The sequence below is a fragment of the Gymnoscopelus microlampas genome (genome assembly GCF_963454915.1).
Source record: "Gymnoscopelus microlampas genome assembly, chromosome: 4".
NCBI lineage: Eukaryota > Metazoa > Chordata > Actinopteri > Myctophiformes > Myctophidae > Gymnoscopelus > Gymnoscopelus microlampas.
Window position 1 is genome coordinate 60,040,801 of NC_139941.1, and position 15,193 is coordinate 60,055,993.

Consider the following 15,193-nt stretch of genomic DNA (forward strand, 5'->3'; position numbering starts at 1 on the left):
CCAAGGCCCTGGGTGCACATAAACACACACACGCTATGCTAAACACCTGAAGCTCAATGACGTGCACGTAAACACACAAATTAAACACCTCGATGTGTGCATAAACAAACAAACATACACTAAACAAGTAGATTGATGCTCAGTGACATGTGCAAACAGAAGAAACAGCCATTTTGTGAAAAAAATAGAAATGTATATCACCATAATAGCCCCACAATCTTAAACCCCTCTCCTCTCCTCTCCTCCTTCAACCCAGTCCTCATTTATGACAAGTTATGACTCATGGTACAGCAAAGCTCTTTGGATATCAGTAACTGCATTTCAAAAAGTATAATGTCAAGGTATTGTGACCTGCAGTGGAATTAGCTACTGTATTTATTGAGGCAAACAACCTAATATCTCACACACACACACACACACACACACACACACACACACACACACACACACACACACACACACACACACACACACACACACACACACACACACACACACACACACACACACACACACACACACACACACACACACACACACACGCGCGCGCGCACGCGCACACATGCACGCTCACGCACTCATTGAATTTGAAATAATAACATCCCAGTGACTTAAAACCTGATAGCCTTTCAGTCTGTGTTAATTATTATCATTTCACAAGAGTAGGCGTCAGTATTTCCCGGCACAGACATGGCAACAGTTTGATAAGGTGGGAAATTCACGCAGCTGGTTTTGTTGGCAGAGCTAACAGTGGTGGAAAGTAACTAAGTACATGTACTCAAGTACTGTACTTACTGTAAGTGCAATTTTTAGGTATTTATTTTACTTTACTTGAGTACAGAAAGTACAGTTTAATACAAATACAATGCTAAAAGGATTGGAACCCAAGGAAGCACTATGGCTTGTTTCCATTGGGGTCCTGTGTATTCAATTCATAGGAACATTTAGTGACAGAAAAATATACACTACTATGCTTCCAAAGTAAACCCCAATATGGAGCCTATTGCTCTATTCTAACTTGCCCACCATAGTTTTGTCCTGAATTTTAAATATATAACATCCCAGTGACGTAAAACCTGATAGCCTTTCAGTTTGTGTTAATTCTTCATTTCATAAGAGTAGGCGTCCAGTATTTCCTGGCACAGACATGGAAACAGTTTGATTTCTTCCCCCCCCCAGCTGGTTCTGTTGGCACCAATGGACCATTTATTTACTTGTCTTTAACAACATGCTGACTCACTCTGATGCCTATGTCAGAGGGCAGACATGGGTTAAATGCGGGGTTGCATTCCAGGGGCAATGACATGTTATAATGTACACTTTAATGCTACTTGAGCATAAATCAACGGAACTCAGTGCTATACTCTTTAAACAACTTGATATCTAGTGGAAGATGTGATTAAGTGTGTTTAGTTAATTGTTCAAGCATTGGCCTTGACATCTCTTGGTATAGACTGAGTATACTGTATCTGTATTTCATTAAGATGTTATATTTATGCAATGATTTACCACACCATATAATCAAGATTGATATAATTTCTTTTACATTTGTTTGCGTTTTTAAGTTTTTAACTGTTTTTGTAAAATGTTTCCATGTTATGTAATGTAATTTATTTCTGTGTGGACCCCAGGAGAAGCTGCTGCAATTAGGTAGTAGCTAATGGGGATCCAAATAAACAACAACATGGAGCCTACATCAACATTTATATTTGTATAATTGATTTTGGAATTAGTTGTTGAGCTCAATGGTTGAGCTACTTTATTTACTGGGCAAAAATAAATAAATTAACAGGCAATCAATGTCATTCTTCGCCACCAGGGGGCAGCCACATGCAAAAGCACAACAAATTACCAGAAAGAAGAAGAAGAAATGTAAACAGAATAGCAGGAAGGGGTAGAAGTGGTGACGCCTCGAGATATTTACTGATACTGATAGAGGAGAATCTTAAAGTTTAAACCTGGTATCATCTTTATAGAGGAGATCTTAAGGTTTAAACCTGTTATCATCTTTATAGAGAAGATCTTAAAGTTTACACCTGCTATATCATCTTTAAGTGCCGTGTGTTGTTGGTGAGTGACGCCAAATAATACTAGCTGTCTAGCTCCAAAGAAAGCTCCAGATATCAGATATGTCGAACACAGGAGGACAGATGACCAATGCTCAGTTATTTCAACAGGTTTGTCTCACACTCACTCACATACATGTGTGTGTGTGTGTGTGTGTGTGTGTGTGTGTGTGTGTGTGTGTGTGTGTGTGTGTGTGTGTGTGTGTGTGTGTGTGTCTCTCTCTCTCTCTCTCTCTCTCTCTCTCTCTCTCTCTCTCTCTCTCTCTCTCTCTCTCTCTCTCTCTCTCTCTCTCTCTCTCTCTCTCTCTCTCTCTCTCTCTCTCTCTCTCACACACACACACACACACACACACACACACAGACATGACTCACTCACATACATGTGTCTCTTTCTCTCTCTCACACACACACACACACACACACACACACACACACACACACACACACACACACACACACACACACAGATTGTTCTTGTTAGACAGATGTATGATGTATTATATAATATTACAACTGTCTATCTATAACCTACGGTGGGGAGAAACCCCATGATCTGAATAATCATTATTATACATTCTCTCATTGGGGTAACTTCTAATGTAGACAGTGAATTAATGTAGAAGTTAAACTGTTCCTCAGTTTGCTCCCAGGAATCCCCTTAAGGACCCCACTTAGAACCATTACAGTAGATTAGCAGTGCCATAGGTCTTCATACCAAAACATAGTACAACAGTTAATGTTATCATATGTAGAAGTAGCAAAGTCTCCACCAGTGGTGGCAAGTAATGAAGTACATTTACTCAAGTACTTAAGTACAATTTTCACCCAAAACCCTAATATCTCCCCCGGCCAAAGGGGGGTTAAGATGTTGGCTTTCCACGTCGAGGAAGACCTGGGTTCGAATCCTGGGAGCTACACACATATAACCTCTAGCTGTGAGTAAAGTCATTCTTCCTTCCTTCCTTCTGTTTGCAGATGGCGCTGTTGCGCTGGCTGTCGTCTCAGTCAGACTCAGATAGACAGTCTCTCATCTTTCTGAATGGAGTTCAGGTGGCCAGAGAGCTGTTCAACAGAGTCACCGGCCAGGACCAAGTGGAACAGTACAAGGTAACTAACAACAACCCAAGCCCTAGAACAGAGGTGGGCAACTTTGATGATGGAGAGGGCCACTATATTTCCACACTCACTCCAGAGGGCCACATCGCATATACTGTCGCAGTGATGTTGCTAGGTTTTCAATGTAATGGGTCCTGGGATGCAAGGGTGGTCTTTTAGATGGGTCCCAGGGACATTTTATGGGTCCCCAATTACACGTCCCCCCCCCTATCGTTTTCTTTGATCTCCAATCTCCATATCTTCTATGCGTGTGTGACTGTGTACATTATATCCTGATGCAGTGGATCTCAACCTTTTCAGGCAGCGACCCCCCAAAATAATCATATTTTAACTGGGGACCCCCCACCCTGAGGAATTAGGAGTTGAGGCACTTAATTTAGTTTGATTCAGTTCCACAGATACATATTGTGAAAATAGCAGATCTAGATCAGTGCGACCCGTTCCTGCTTTTCAAGACCGATACCGATATATATACATATATTAAAAAATCATAAATATATTTTTTCAAATGTATATGATTCTGTAGTATTAGCACACCTTATGGTAAGAAATACTAGTAGTGGGCAACAGGTGGATTTAACATACCTTTGACCAATAGAATACATTTAATCATAGAACCTTTTAATCATTATTATTATTTTATTTTGTATTATTTATGAATGTAGAATTTATTTTTACTATTTATTGTGTAGACTGAAAACACTGGCTTACAGTGGAAGTATTGGCAAATAAAGAAATAGGAATTCAAGAAATAATGAAGACAAATACTGACAATGCCTATGAACATTGGCTTGCAGTTATTGCACATAGTCAACATGCAATAATACTATTAGGCTTGTCATTGAGAAAGGAAAATAAAGTTGTGTCTTTTTGAGGAGAAGTGGAACCTTATAAGTCACTTTAAGTTTAGCATGAGGGAGAGGGTCTACCCTCTTCAGGGAATTAATTGTTATGATATCTCTAAGCTACAGAAAACATCCAGTTGCCTATTAAACATACACAAGACACAGACAATAGACAACCGGTTACTTACAGCTGCCATTAATTAGTGCTTTTGTTTGCCTTTGTGGTCAAATCAGGGTCAAATGCATAGGATCAACGAGCCATCGTTAACCTGCTAATGTTACACAGCTGATTGGCAACATGCATTAATCCACCACATACATCACTCTGATCTCCAAGCAAGTGGGAGAACACTCTAAAATCGGGGATTTTACTTTGGCTGGTCAATTTAAGATGACAACAGCAACAGAGATTAGTAGTAGACCTGTATGTATGATGATCAGTTATTATTCCAGACAGTGGTCTATCCAAGACGTTTTAACACGTTTAAGAGCAGGTCCTCATGCCGTCTCTCTCTCTCTCTGTGTGTGAGTAGCGTAGACTAACAGCGAGGGGCTGTGCTGCTGCTTCTGCCACACAACGCCGTTTAACCGAGTTATACTTCTCCAGTACAACGGTGTCTAACCGGAGAGTTATACTTCTCCACCAACGGTGCCTAACCGAGAGAGTCCATGTAGATCACAGCTGACAAATATTATATATTATCGGAGCTAATCGGAGCTGCGTCCCATGGACGCACTAGAGTTGTCATGAATGCGTCCTTTCGCAATATGGTGCGTCAGCGACGCAGGACGCAGGCCTACGAGCATCTCTGCTGTCGGGCCATTCTATGTCACACAAAAATAGCAGATCTACAAGCTCAAAACGCGTTGCGACGTGTTTTGAGCTTGTAGATCTGCTATTTTTGCTATTTTTTAGTTGGAATCCTGAAAAGTAACATTTTTATTTAATTTCAAATGCATTTAGTTATACTTATGTTAACTTTATGAACTTAAATACAAATACATTGGACATAAAAAAGACAATAGAATTTTAATACTAGTCATTAAGCTACTACTAATATAGTAGTAGTAAATAAAGCGGGTCATGTTTGTAATTGTAACAGCTGAAATCAATAATATATCAGTATTCCGATATTAACCTGCGGGCTGCATTAAGTGAAGGTGGGGGACGCATGTGGCCCCCGGGCCGCCAGTTGCCCATGTATGCTCTAGAATGTATTCCAAATACACAGCCATAGATCGGTTCTATCCCCGCCCGGTTAGCAGATTGATATTCCAAAACTTCCTTTGGGAAGCACAAATGTATGGGGCACACAATTGGCAGGTGGTGTGATTAATTACCCGACGCCAATCGCAACGCACCTGTCAATTGTGTTGTGAAGCGTGTGAAAAAGTGGAGATAAATTACTAAACACACGTTTTCTGCCAGTACTTACAAATGGATATGAAACTAGAGGACAATATCTGACTCCAAGTCTTAGGAATTAATTATTGGCTGAGTACAGACGCAGCGCAGAGAACTTATATGCCGCAGAGGTCAGTCAGCTAACCGGACGGTAGTTATATTCAATTATATATTGAATATAACTACCGCCCTGTCCAGTCTATAGCAACAATGGCCGTTTATGAACGATCAGGGGTCATTAATTATGCAAGTAAAATGACAACGCTGAGGAACTTAGACCTGTTAGGTTGAAACGTGTCTGTTGTTCTGTCCGTGGAGACTAGGTAAATAAACTGTGTGAAAAAAGGACATTTATTGTGTGCTGGCTATTTTCTCACTTTCCTAAAATAACAGGCCTCATTCAGACTCCATTACCAGAACTTTACACCCGGTCACACTCCCTGTCCATAATGTTTTCATCCACTGTCACGAGGACAACATTTTAACCCATTAAGACCGGGAACGCATCTGTGTCATTTTAGATTTCTTTGGCTATTCAAAAATAGCAGATCTTCAAGCTCATAGCGCGGCACCGAGTGACGTGCTATGAGCTTGTATATGTGCTAAATCTGCCAAAATAAATCTTAAAATGACACAGATGCATTCCCGCCCGGTCTTAATGGGTTCAAATACCACTGGCAAAAGAAAAGACGTACAAAAAAATCCATTGTCCCTCCCTATTGCAATAAGAATGACCACGGCATGGTTTTAATTGTGTTTTTTCACAATTTATATTATTGTGAACTTGTATTTTGTCTGTCTTTATGAGCCTTAGCCAAAGTCACAACGTGCTCTGTTAAATTTATGACTTCTGTCTGATTTTTATTTATCAAAACATTATTTTTATTTATTTTTATAGATTTATTTTTGCTTATAAGGGAAATGTTTTTCAAAATGACATGAAGATTGTGTCTGCCTGGGAGACTAAACTGAAGCTGTTGTTTTTGTCAGAGCGAGTGCATCCAGAACATCGCTCTGTTTGTGCAGCAGAACCCCACCGCCTCAGAGACCCAAATCAACACAGAGGTGGAGAAACATGTTCTGCTGTTTGCTGCCCGTGTCAAAGCCCTGGACTCTGCACCACTATTCTTCTGAACACACACAAGCATGTGCACACACACACACACACACACACACACACACACACACACACACACACACACACAAACACAATATAGACACAACATATCGTGGCTGTCGGGTGGAAAATGTCCAAAAGCCGTTCACTTTTCTGGAAATGGAAAAACTAAACCATGTTCCAATGTAGTTATTTGTCACAAGCTCTTGTTACTACTTCTCTGAATGGACCTATATGTTTTTGTGCCTCACTTATAAACTAGACTAGAAGCTGCCAAGCTGATGAATTGCTTTGAATGTAACTTTTATTGTTAATTTGTCAGTATGATAAATGTGCTACAAAGACATTCCTGTCTCACTACGCCGTACCAATCTGGAAGTGAGGTAGCGGTGGGTTGCCTGACCACATTTCTAATGCCTTTTTTCCCAATGTTTTTTTGATTTATGACGAAAACACCATCTGTGGTTAACATACATAAGCATACTTAACTTATATTAAATGTATGTGGTTCAAAAAGTGTTTTCATTATCTTGTTTCAAGATGTGTAGTTGTTGTCGCTCGAGTTCATGTGGTAAAAAACAAACAAACATAGGACAGAGTGAACATGCTCCCACAAATTCTAGGTTATTCATGAATTCAAGGACAATCACATATCCATACCATGTGGAATTGCATCGCTAGGGAACAGCTGGGTCCAAAGTTTATTTCCTGTTGCTATTTCCAGGCCGTCTGCTACTGATATTCACAAACACTGCAACAGGAAATAATTATTTGGGTCATGCCTGAAGAACACATTTAAAAATGCCTTGACTGCATTTCTCTCTCTCTCTCTCTCTGTCTGTCTGTCTCTCTCGCTCTCTCCACCATAATCCCATAGCCGGGAGGGACAACTGGCTGGTCTCCTAGGCCAGTGGTTCTCAACCAGTGGCCCGGGGACCACCAGTGGTCCTTGGTGGGGTACCAGGGCGTACCCAGCAAAATTAGTTAACGTAGCATCACAATCATTTTAACTACTTAGCTTTGGCTATTAAAAAATAGCAGATATACAAGAGCTTGTAGATCTGCTATTTTTTGAAAAATCTTGAAAATGTGTGCTAATCTTTGAATATATGTTTTTCAAAGCGAACATTTTAACTCAAATCTTTGCTTCTGGGGGTCCCTAGCACAAGATGGGGGTCGGCGGACAAATGTACATCTATTTAGGGGTCCTTGGCATGAAAAAGGTTGAAAACCACTGTCCTAGGCCACCAGTTGACCAGTGCTGTAACTTGATTTCAACTTGCAACGTGGTTACAACGTCGTTAAACAGGGCTAGGCTACGCCCGACCAAAAACAAACAAAAAAACAGTGAAAGTAAAAATGGCACTGAGTATTATACTGTCTGGTATTAGACAGGCAGTTTAAAACACAGGGGAAGTGTTACAAAGGTTGCTATGGTGATGTTCTGACTCACGGTCACAGCGTGCTAGGAGTGACTCACGACACACACTTTTTATTTCACTGGAAAGCATATTGTCTGCCTTTAGCAGGCAAGGATGCTCTTTGAGAAACGATGTCTGTGTGTCTGGTTATGATACATTAAATGAAGTGTTGTATCCATTGTCAGAGTACCCATTGTACCCAACCTGTTGCCCGAGTACATAGTGTAATACTCATTATCAGTGTATCAGTGTATCAGTACTTGGAGACCAGTCTACAATGTCAGTACTATGACCAGTGGTGGAAGAAGTACTCACAAATATTTACTCAAGTAAAAGTATCAAAGAACTAGAACCAGAAGACCTGGTACTGCCAGACCCCTAGTGGTTGAAATCTGAATGGCCGGGCTTCGCATGACGTGTGTCCCTTCTATGTCCCTTCTATTACGAAAGGGGGACAAACTTTTTTGGCTGGGGCCGGGAGACAAAGTGACATACCATGTATGGAGAACACGGATACAAAGCCTCATGTAAGCCCGACCCCTTGGGTCTGGCAACAAAAAGTAATAGCACTCATAGCAGATCTACTAGCGTTGTAAGCTTGTAGATCAGCTATTTTCATTACATTACACCACTGACTATGACGTCATATTGATAACATCAGGGATTTCCATATGGACATAAAAGGGAACACACCTACTCAACACACACACACACACTGAGCTTCATTGACAGATGCGACCATGACTGACAGGAAGGCAGTGATAAAGAATGCAGACATGTCTGAGGACATGCAGAAGGGTGCAGTGGACTGTGCTTCACAGGCCATGGAGAAGCATAACATCGAGAAGGACATTGCCGCCTATATCAAAAAGGAGTTTGACAAGAAGCACAACGCCACATGGCACTGCATCGTGGGAAGGGACTTTGGCAGCTACGTGACACACGAGACAAAGCACTTCATCTACTTCTACCTGGGCCAAGTGGCCATTCTCCTCTTCAAGTCTGGCTGAAACCAGCCACACGCCTTCTTAACCCTACTTTTATTTCCAACCCTAACATGCCCTGACCCAATGCTATGTTTGCCCAAGCCTTTTTCTTTCACTTTTCAGATCGTCTGCTTTAAAAAAAAATCACACCCAGTGTGAAGAGAGTGGTGCCTGTGATGAGTTAATTAGTGTAACTGGTTTCATCTTTGTGTTGCAATCAGCTGCAGCTGTTGAGGCCATGCTCAAACAGACGGACGGACGGACGGACGGACAGACAGACAGACAGACACACACACACGGTCAAGTGTAGGAGTGGCTGGCACCACTCAAAAAGAAAACCTCTTATTCCTTTACATTTGCCCAAGCAACTGGGAGCCACGGGAGAAGGCCTTTTAGAGCCACATGCGGCTCTAGAGCAGCAGGTTGCCTACCCCTGCCCCATACCCACCAGATTCCCTTTGCCTTACCTTTTGTTTTACAATCTCCCCCTTTTATTTTTCTACCCACCACACTAACAACGATGGTGGAAGGAGCGTTGCTCCTAGTTTGTACTGTGATACAGATGGCTAGGGCAGTGGTTCTCAAACTTTTTCATGTCAAGGACCCCCAAATTGACACTTTCTTAGCCCGCGGACCCCCATTTGAAGAGATATGCCAGGGACCCCCATGAGAGAGGATTTTTTACGGCTCTAGCAGTGATTCTCAATCACATGCATTAGGACTACGGACCCCCATTTAATGGCATTTCTATCTCTTGGACACCAATTTATATTGTAAAATCTGTTAATTGAACTCTGAGAGTGTACAAATGGAACCAAAAGGGCCTGTTATTAGTGTCCATTTGGTTCCATTTGTACACTCTCAGAGTTACAGACCCATAAGGGTCCATTTGGTTCCTAACCTATCATGGGACCCCCTGGAACTCCCTCAAGGACCCCTGGGGTCCCCGGACCCCACTTTGGGAACCAATGGGCTAGGGGCCATTCTCATGCACATGCACACACCCACATACACTCCAACACGACACAGACAATACACTCACTCACTCGTTCAGAATGCTCATTGTTCTAGCATAATACTGACTCATACTTTCCAAACATTATTTGGCTGTGTGCTAATGCATGGACCTTGTACATTAGTTCATATGTATACGTTGTATGATACATTGTTTTTCATGGAATTGCCTAATTAGCAACAGGAGATGTTTGTTAAAATGCCCAGGTTTCTGTATGGTTATCGCACAGTTTGTGTAAAAATGTCTTGACTGTTGCTTAATTAATAAAGAATATGCCAAAGGAAAAAAAAAAGAAAAAAATAAAATAAAAGGGACACAGACAGACAGACAGATACAGAGATACAGAGAGGCATAAAATGGATTGGACACAGATGGACAGATTTGCAGCTTTATAGATAGTTCCGGACCAACTTCCCAATCAGGATGTGTTGATTAAGCTTTGTCTCAGAATGCCTTTGAAGAAACTGTGACACCACAGAGAAGTCACATCCATGAAGAGATTATGTAGAGGAGAGTTGACAGTGTCAGTAATAGAGATATCATATAAGACAGATTGTCTTGTTCAGTGAAGGACCAGGTCCAGGTAATACCTCAAATGTATAGAAATAGTCATCTAGGATCATAGGTAAACCAAGAACCTATCAGTCTAAATCTGTACATTGAAACTACATACACTATAGGAGGCCAGGTCTACAATTACTTGTTTGTTGATTTCACTTGATTGTAAAATATATTGCTCATTGTCTTTAAATCACTCAGTGGTTTAGGAACAAAATATATCTGACTTGCTTTTACATTGTGAACCCTTGAGCAGACCCTTGTCAGGTCGCCCAGGACCGATCTGCTGTTCCCAACAAATGGTACGCCTTGCATTGTGAGCTTAATATTTTCAATATTATTTGACAATTTGGCCAATGTTTGACCAGTTTTTATAGTGTAGTTTGTTTATTACTTTTGATGCAGCAATGGTATTTTTACATTTCATTTCATTCTTCTTTTTTTTTATTAGGTATTAGGTATTAAAAGTCCTTAGATTGTCACTTTACTGTCATCTGGGGACCCCCTAAAAATCAATGGCCTAATAATAATAATAATAAATATAATTTTTATGAGAAGACAAAATTGGAACTTTAACACTAAAATTAACCCTCACCCTCTCTCTCTCTCTCTCTCTCTCTCTCTCTCTCTCTCTCTCTGGAGAGCTGGGGAGACTCCTGTCCTCTCTGAGAGTTACCAAATTTAGAGTAATACCTACGTCATAGATACGTCATAAAAGACTGACATCACAGCCTGACTGTCCAAGATTCACATGAAGCCACAACATTCCACGTGGGGGGAAAAATCTATTCATTTGAATCTCATGATTCTCGAAATAGCCTACCAATGAATGTATTTATTTTCTGCTGATAAGATAAGTCACTGATTTCAGTGTTTCAGTGTGGCTGTACGGAGGTGAAGGGGTGCCACGGTCAGTGTTGCCATGTCTGCTTATTCTAAGTGACTTTGGGCTTGCTTTTCTGAAAAGTTCCTTGGTAGTTACAGGTTGCGTTTTTTTGCGCTTGTTTCTAAAGTGCAGTTGCTTATTTGGACTTGTTTCCTAATGTTGTTTAAACCAGTGGTTCTCAAAAATTATCATGTCAAGGACCCCCACATATATTCATCTGGGCACTGGGGGTCCCCCAGTGCCCAGATTAATATATTTGTCCGCAGACCCGCATCTGAAAATATCTTGTGATTTGTGTTGTTAAAATGTTTAAAAAAATATTCCAAAATGACTAGATTTTTGTTATTGAAAATGAAAGTGAAAATAGCAGCTCGAGCTTGAGCTTGTACCTAGTTTCTTATTTCTCTCGCAAAACCTGGCAACACTGGCCACGGTCCGATTTTACACGCATGCGTGATTGTAGCGCCTCTGAATAGAGTAAAGTGGTCCATGTTAGGGACAAAACGGAACTTCCAGTTCAGTCCAATGACGTTTGTTTCAATATAAAAAGCATACAAAAAACACATAGGCTACACGTTACCGTTACATGAAACATTCATTGTTGTAGAGAAGTTATTTTCAGCAAGACACTCGTTTTATCACGCAGAGTGACAGAGAGTATAGAAGCCTATAAATTTGGCTTACACATTTTACATGCCAAATGGATATTGTTACAATGCAAAACTTACAATACATAAAATATTCCTGAGGAATGCAAGCTTTAATTAAGCACACTCTTCTATTATACTGTATATTAATTGCTCCATATAACTGATTGATTGTACATTATATTTGAAAAAAAACTAGAAACAGTGAGCACATGTCTACGCCAGGTCAGGTAGGTTATTGTGGGCAGTTTTGCAAAAATTGGCCTCCTGGTGGCGCTATAATAGGGCAATGTTAAAAGGGTGTGCAAAGTTTCACTGAAATCACGCAGTTCATGATTTGCGCTTCTGCGGCATTTGTTTTAAACAGGCCACTCCTGCAAACTTATCTTAGCCATCAGTATGGAATATGAAAAATCAAACAGATCTGTTTTGATCACAGGACTATAGAGATCATGTGTACTGATTTGCGTGAAATTTGAATAAAATCTGAATGAGTAATATCAAATTGTTTTTTACATAAGTCAGCCTCCTGGTGGCGCTATAAAAGGCAGATGTGAAAAATGCAGGGCAGAGGTTCCTTGGCCTCTAGGGAGTGTTTTACACAGATCAGTGCAGTTATAGGTAAATCGGCCTGTTATAGCGCCACCATGAGGCTGATTTGAAAAATCTCAAATGGAATTTATTTCTCGGCCTAGTGGAAATGTGCGTGCAGAATTTCATGGAAATCGCACACTGTGTTCATGATTTGAGGCATTTTGTCCAAAACGGAGCAGTCCTGCAAACTTTGGAAGCCAATCTTAGCCAATCAGGATGGATGGAATATGGAAAATCTGAAAGACCCGTTTTGTTTAATGACTGAAGAGATATTGTGTACCGATTTGCATGATGTTTGGACAAAATCTGTAGGAGTACTGTCAAAAAAAGTGTTTTGCAAAAATCGGCCTCCTGGTGGCGCTATAACAGGCCCATGTGAAAAATTTTGCGCAGAGGTTCTGCTCGGGCATCCATGGAGTGTGTGTGCACAGTTTCACTGTGAACAAGCCAACGGTGCCGGTCCGGAGATTAGCTGTTCACAGACGGACACACGGACGGACGGACGGACGGACGGACGGACGGACAGACAGACAGACAGACAGGGTGCAAAACATAGTCTCGACCAAAAGGCTTTTATTTTGTTAAACACCAGAAGGACGTATGGTTACCGTTACATTGTTGCGACCTCTTAACAGATTGATACATTCTATCCAGTGGAGATCTTGATGATCTGCTCCAAATTGATTCTCCGAAGCCCTGGTCGTGTTTGTTTAAGTTTTTAAACGGTAGATTCTTCAAGGACCGAGTGGATTCTGAAACTAGACAGTTGATAAAAAAACAAACACGTTATTGTAGCCTCTTACTATAAATAGTGAATAATAGTTGTGAGCAGAATGATGGCACGGCCAAAGAAAAAAGCAGTTGTGTGGTTTTAACATCAGTTTCACATCATCATCATCAGAAGGAGAAGAAGGAAGGAAACGCCTGGATATAATAAGAAGAACAAGGAGGAGATAAACCGTTAATGCTGTTGCTTTGATCATTTCACTTTGTCTGTGTGTGTGTCCCGCACCGATCGGCCCGACAGACAGGGTTGTTGACATACATTTTTCCATTTAGAAGATGGAGGTGACATTCCTGCTGTCCCAGTACTGCTGGGTCCAGTTCCTCTGCTGTGTGTGTGTGGTGCTGCTGGACACTGGAGTCACACCAGGTGAGGACTCACTCACCTGATACATAATAACACTTTGAACTTTCGCACCTTTTTTTTTTTTAGTGTGTGTATTGTTATGGAATCAGTTGTTAGTAGGCTAATAATTGTTGTAGTAGTAGTATAGTGGTTGTGGTAGATGGTGTGGAATAACGACACGACACTCACTAGCTTGCTGACTCATTTTAAGGTGACTGTCTGTACTTCATACCATGAATGGCTTTTTTGGGGGGTTTTTTTAGAGCAAAAGGAGTCCTTGGGTTTATGCGATGCTCTGCAGTAGACACAGTGTTTTTTTTGCCAGGGTCTGTATGTCTGTTTGTTGTCTAGTTTAGAGAGCATTGGTTCTCAAAGTGGGGTCCGGGGACCCCCAGCCCAGGGGTCCTTGGGGGTGGGGTCCCTAACACAAAACATTTTCAGATGGGGGTCCACGGCCAAATACATCAATTAGGGAGTCCTTGACATGAAAACTGGTCTAGTAGTCTAAAGACTGTTTTAGCCTGTCTGTCTGTCTGTCTGTCTGTCTGTCTGTCTGTCTGTAGTCTACAGACTAGTTTTAGCTAGGTGGTCTAAGTCTACAGACTGTTTTACATGATGGGATAGGATACTGTACAGTATGAGCCTGTGTGTGGCAGACTACTAGAGTCGACTGTAACATGAGCTCTCACTGTTGGGAGTCTGCTGAAATGTAAAAACAAAGTAATCCTATTAGAACCTGAGCTTATATAGCAACAAATACAACATACACATTTCACCAACATGGATGCCCCATCTGTATACATACTGTACATTCATTATTACTTCACTTCACTGTCACCAGTTTCCACAGGCTTTGATTTAACAGACCAGTAATTCTCAACTGGGTTCATACTTGGGAGACCAATTTAGTGTTGGTGAAGTGGAGCTGAACTGACCCAATACAATGTATTAAACTATTATATTAATCTATTAGAATAGTTATTTGTCTCAATGCCCTGAGCCCGAACGAACACCCCGGCGCAACACAGAAAAGGCCAGTCCACACGAATGTTGAGTTGTTAGGAATAGGAAATAGTTTCAAGGAGTTGCCTGTTGCAAGGAGTTGCCTGTTAGTTTAGAGTAGACCCACTGGTTGTTGACTACATGACTTTTTAAGTCCAGAAACCTCCAGACTTCCTTAAAAAAATGTCTGGTTAATATATAGAAATGTATAATCATCTATCATTGTAATTGTGTAACTGGATTTTTTTGTACATTTATGAATCGTGATCATTTTGTTGTCTAAATTAATAGTAATAACACAGTAATAACACATCATTCTTATAGAACACTTTGCTACATGCCCAAAGAACCAACAACGCCATAAGGCAATTACTAAGTCCAATTTCTATCATATTTGAGAATGCCA

The 15,193-nt window shown here is 40.9% G+C and overlaps 3 protein-coding genes across 3 annotated transcripts in view; all 3 read left to right on the plus strand.

Moving 5' to 3' along the window:
* The first annotated feature begins 1,915 nt into the window (after positions 1-1,915).
* On the plus strand, positions 1,916-7,065 carry LOC311043427 (uncharacterized protein). The gene is made up of 4 exons (XM_084054665.1): positions 1,916-1,950; positions 1,990-2,177; positions 3,042-3,173; positions 6,423-7,065. The coding sequence occupies exons 2-4, from the start codon at positions 2,130-2,132 to the stop codon at positions 6,564-6,566; spliced, it is 324 nt and encodes a 107-aa protein (XP_083910791.1). The 5' UTR covers positions 1,916-1,950; positions 1,990-2,129; the 3' UTR covers positions 6,567-7,065.
* A 1,297-nt stretch (positions 7,066-8,362) lies between these two features.
* On the plus strand, positions 8,363-8,980 carry LOC311043428 (dynein light chain 2, cytoplasmic-like; the record flags this gene model as incomplete). Its single annotated transcript, XM_084054666.1, has 1 exon — positions 8,363-8,980. Exon 1 carries the CDS (start codon positions 8,711-8,713, stop codon positions 8,978-8,980), a length of 270 nt encoding a protein of 89 aa, XP_083910792.1. The 5' UTR covers positions 8,363-8,710.
* A 4,310-nt stretch (positions 8,981-13,290) lies between these two features.
* Positions 13,291-15,193, plus strand: part of adam9a (ADAM metallopeptidase domain 9a) — a 44,579-nt gene continuing 42,676 nt past the window's right edge. The window contains exon 1 of the mRNA XM_084054531.1: positions 13,291-13,809. Within this exon, the coding sequence (XP_083910657.1) occupies positions 13,719-13,809 (91 nt within the window). The 5' untranslated portion in view covers positions 13,291-13,718. The remainder of the gene's footprint in view (positions 13,810-15,193) is intronic.

Bases quoted from the DNA above. Each gene is read 5' to 3' on its own strand.
- LOC311043427 (XM_084054665.1), top strand. From the start codon at position 2,130: ATGTCGAACACAGGAGGACAGATGACCAATGCTCAGTTATTTCAACAG. The intron at 2,178-3,041 runs GTTTGTCTCACA...TTCTGTTTGCAG, and splicing joins ATGCTCAGTTATTTCAACAG to ATGGCGCTGTTGCGCTGGCT. The intron at 3,174-6,422 runs GTAACTAACAAC...TGTTTTTGTCAG, and splicing joins ACCAAGTGGAACAGTACAAG to AGCGAGTGCATCCAGAACAT.